The sequence below is a fragment of the Apaloderma vittatum genome, unplaced genomic scaffold (genome assembly GCF_000703405.1).
Source record: "Apaloderma vittatum isolate BGI_N311 unplaced genomic scaffold, ASM70340v1 scaffold26913, whole genome shotgun sequence".
NCBI lineage: Eukaryota > Metazoa > Chordata > Aves > Trogoniformes > Trogonidae > Apaloderma > Apaloderma vittatum.
This window is the reverse complement of record NW_009709257.1, coordinates 13,457-13,695: the sequence shown is the minus strand read 5'-3', so window position 1 is coordinate 13,695 and position 239 is coordinate 13,457. Positions and strand designations below refer to the sequence as shown.

The following is a 239-nucleotide window of genomic DNA, read 5'->3' as shown; positions in this document are numbered from 1 at the left end:
GAAGGTGAGAAAAGGGTTTCCCTGAGACTCCTGGCTAAAGGGGTACCAATGAGCCGAGAAACGAAGGAGAGAGCTGAGCCCAGTTCCGTGCAGCCCTGGGATACCCGGGCACTGCGGTCGAGGGAAGCCACCATGGCCGTGCCCTTCTTCTCCCTCTCTGCTCCACCCAGCCCCCAGAAAGAGGATTTGCCACTCCCCGGCTACCCTCCTGCTGCAGGAGGGGTGATGAGCGCAGAAGG

General features: G+C 61.5%; 1 protein-coding gene across 1 annotated transcript in view; it reads left to right on the top strand.

The window, feature by feature from the left end:
• Positions 1–239, top strand: part of LOC104271991 (chromosome unknown open reading frame, human C10orf12) — a 4,599-nt gene that overhangs the window by 1,262 nt on the left and 3,098 nt on the right. The window contains 1 exon segment of the mRNA XM_009866854.1: positions 5–222. Within this exon segment, the coding sequence (XP_009865156.1) occupies positions 5–222 (218 nt within the window).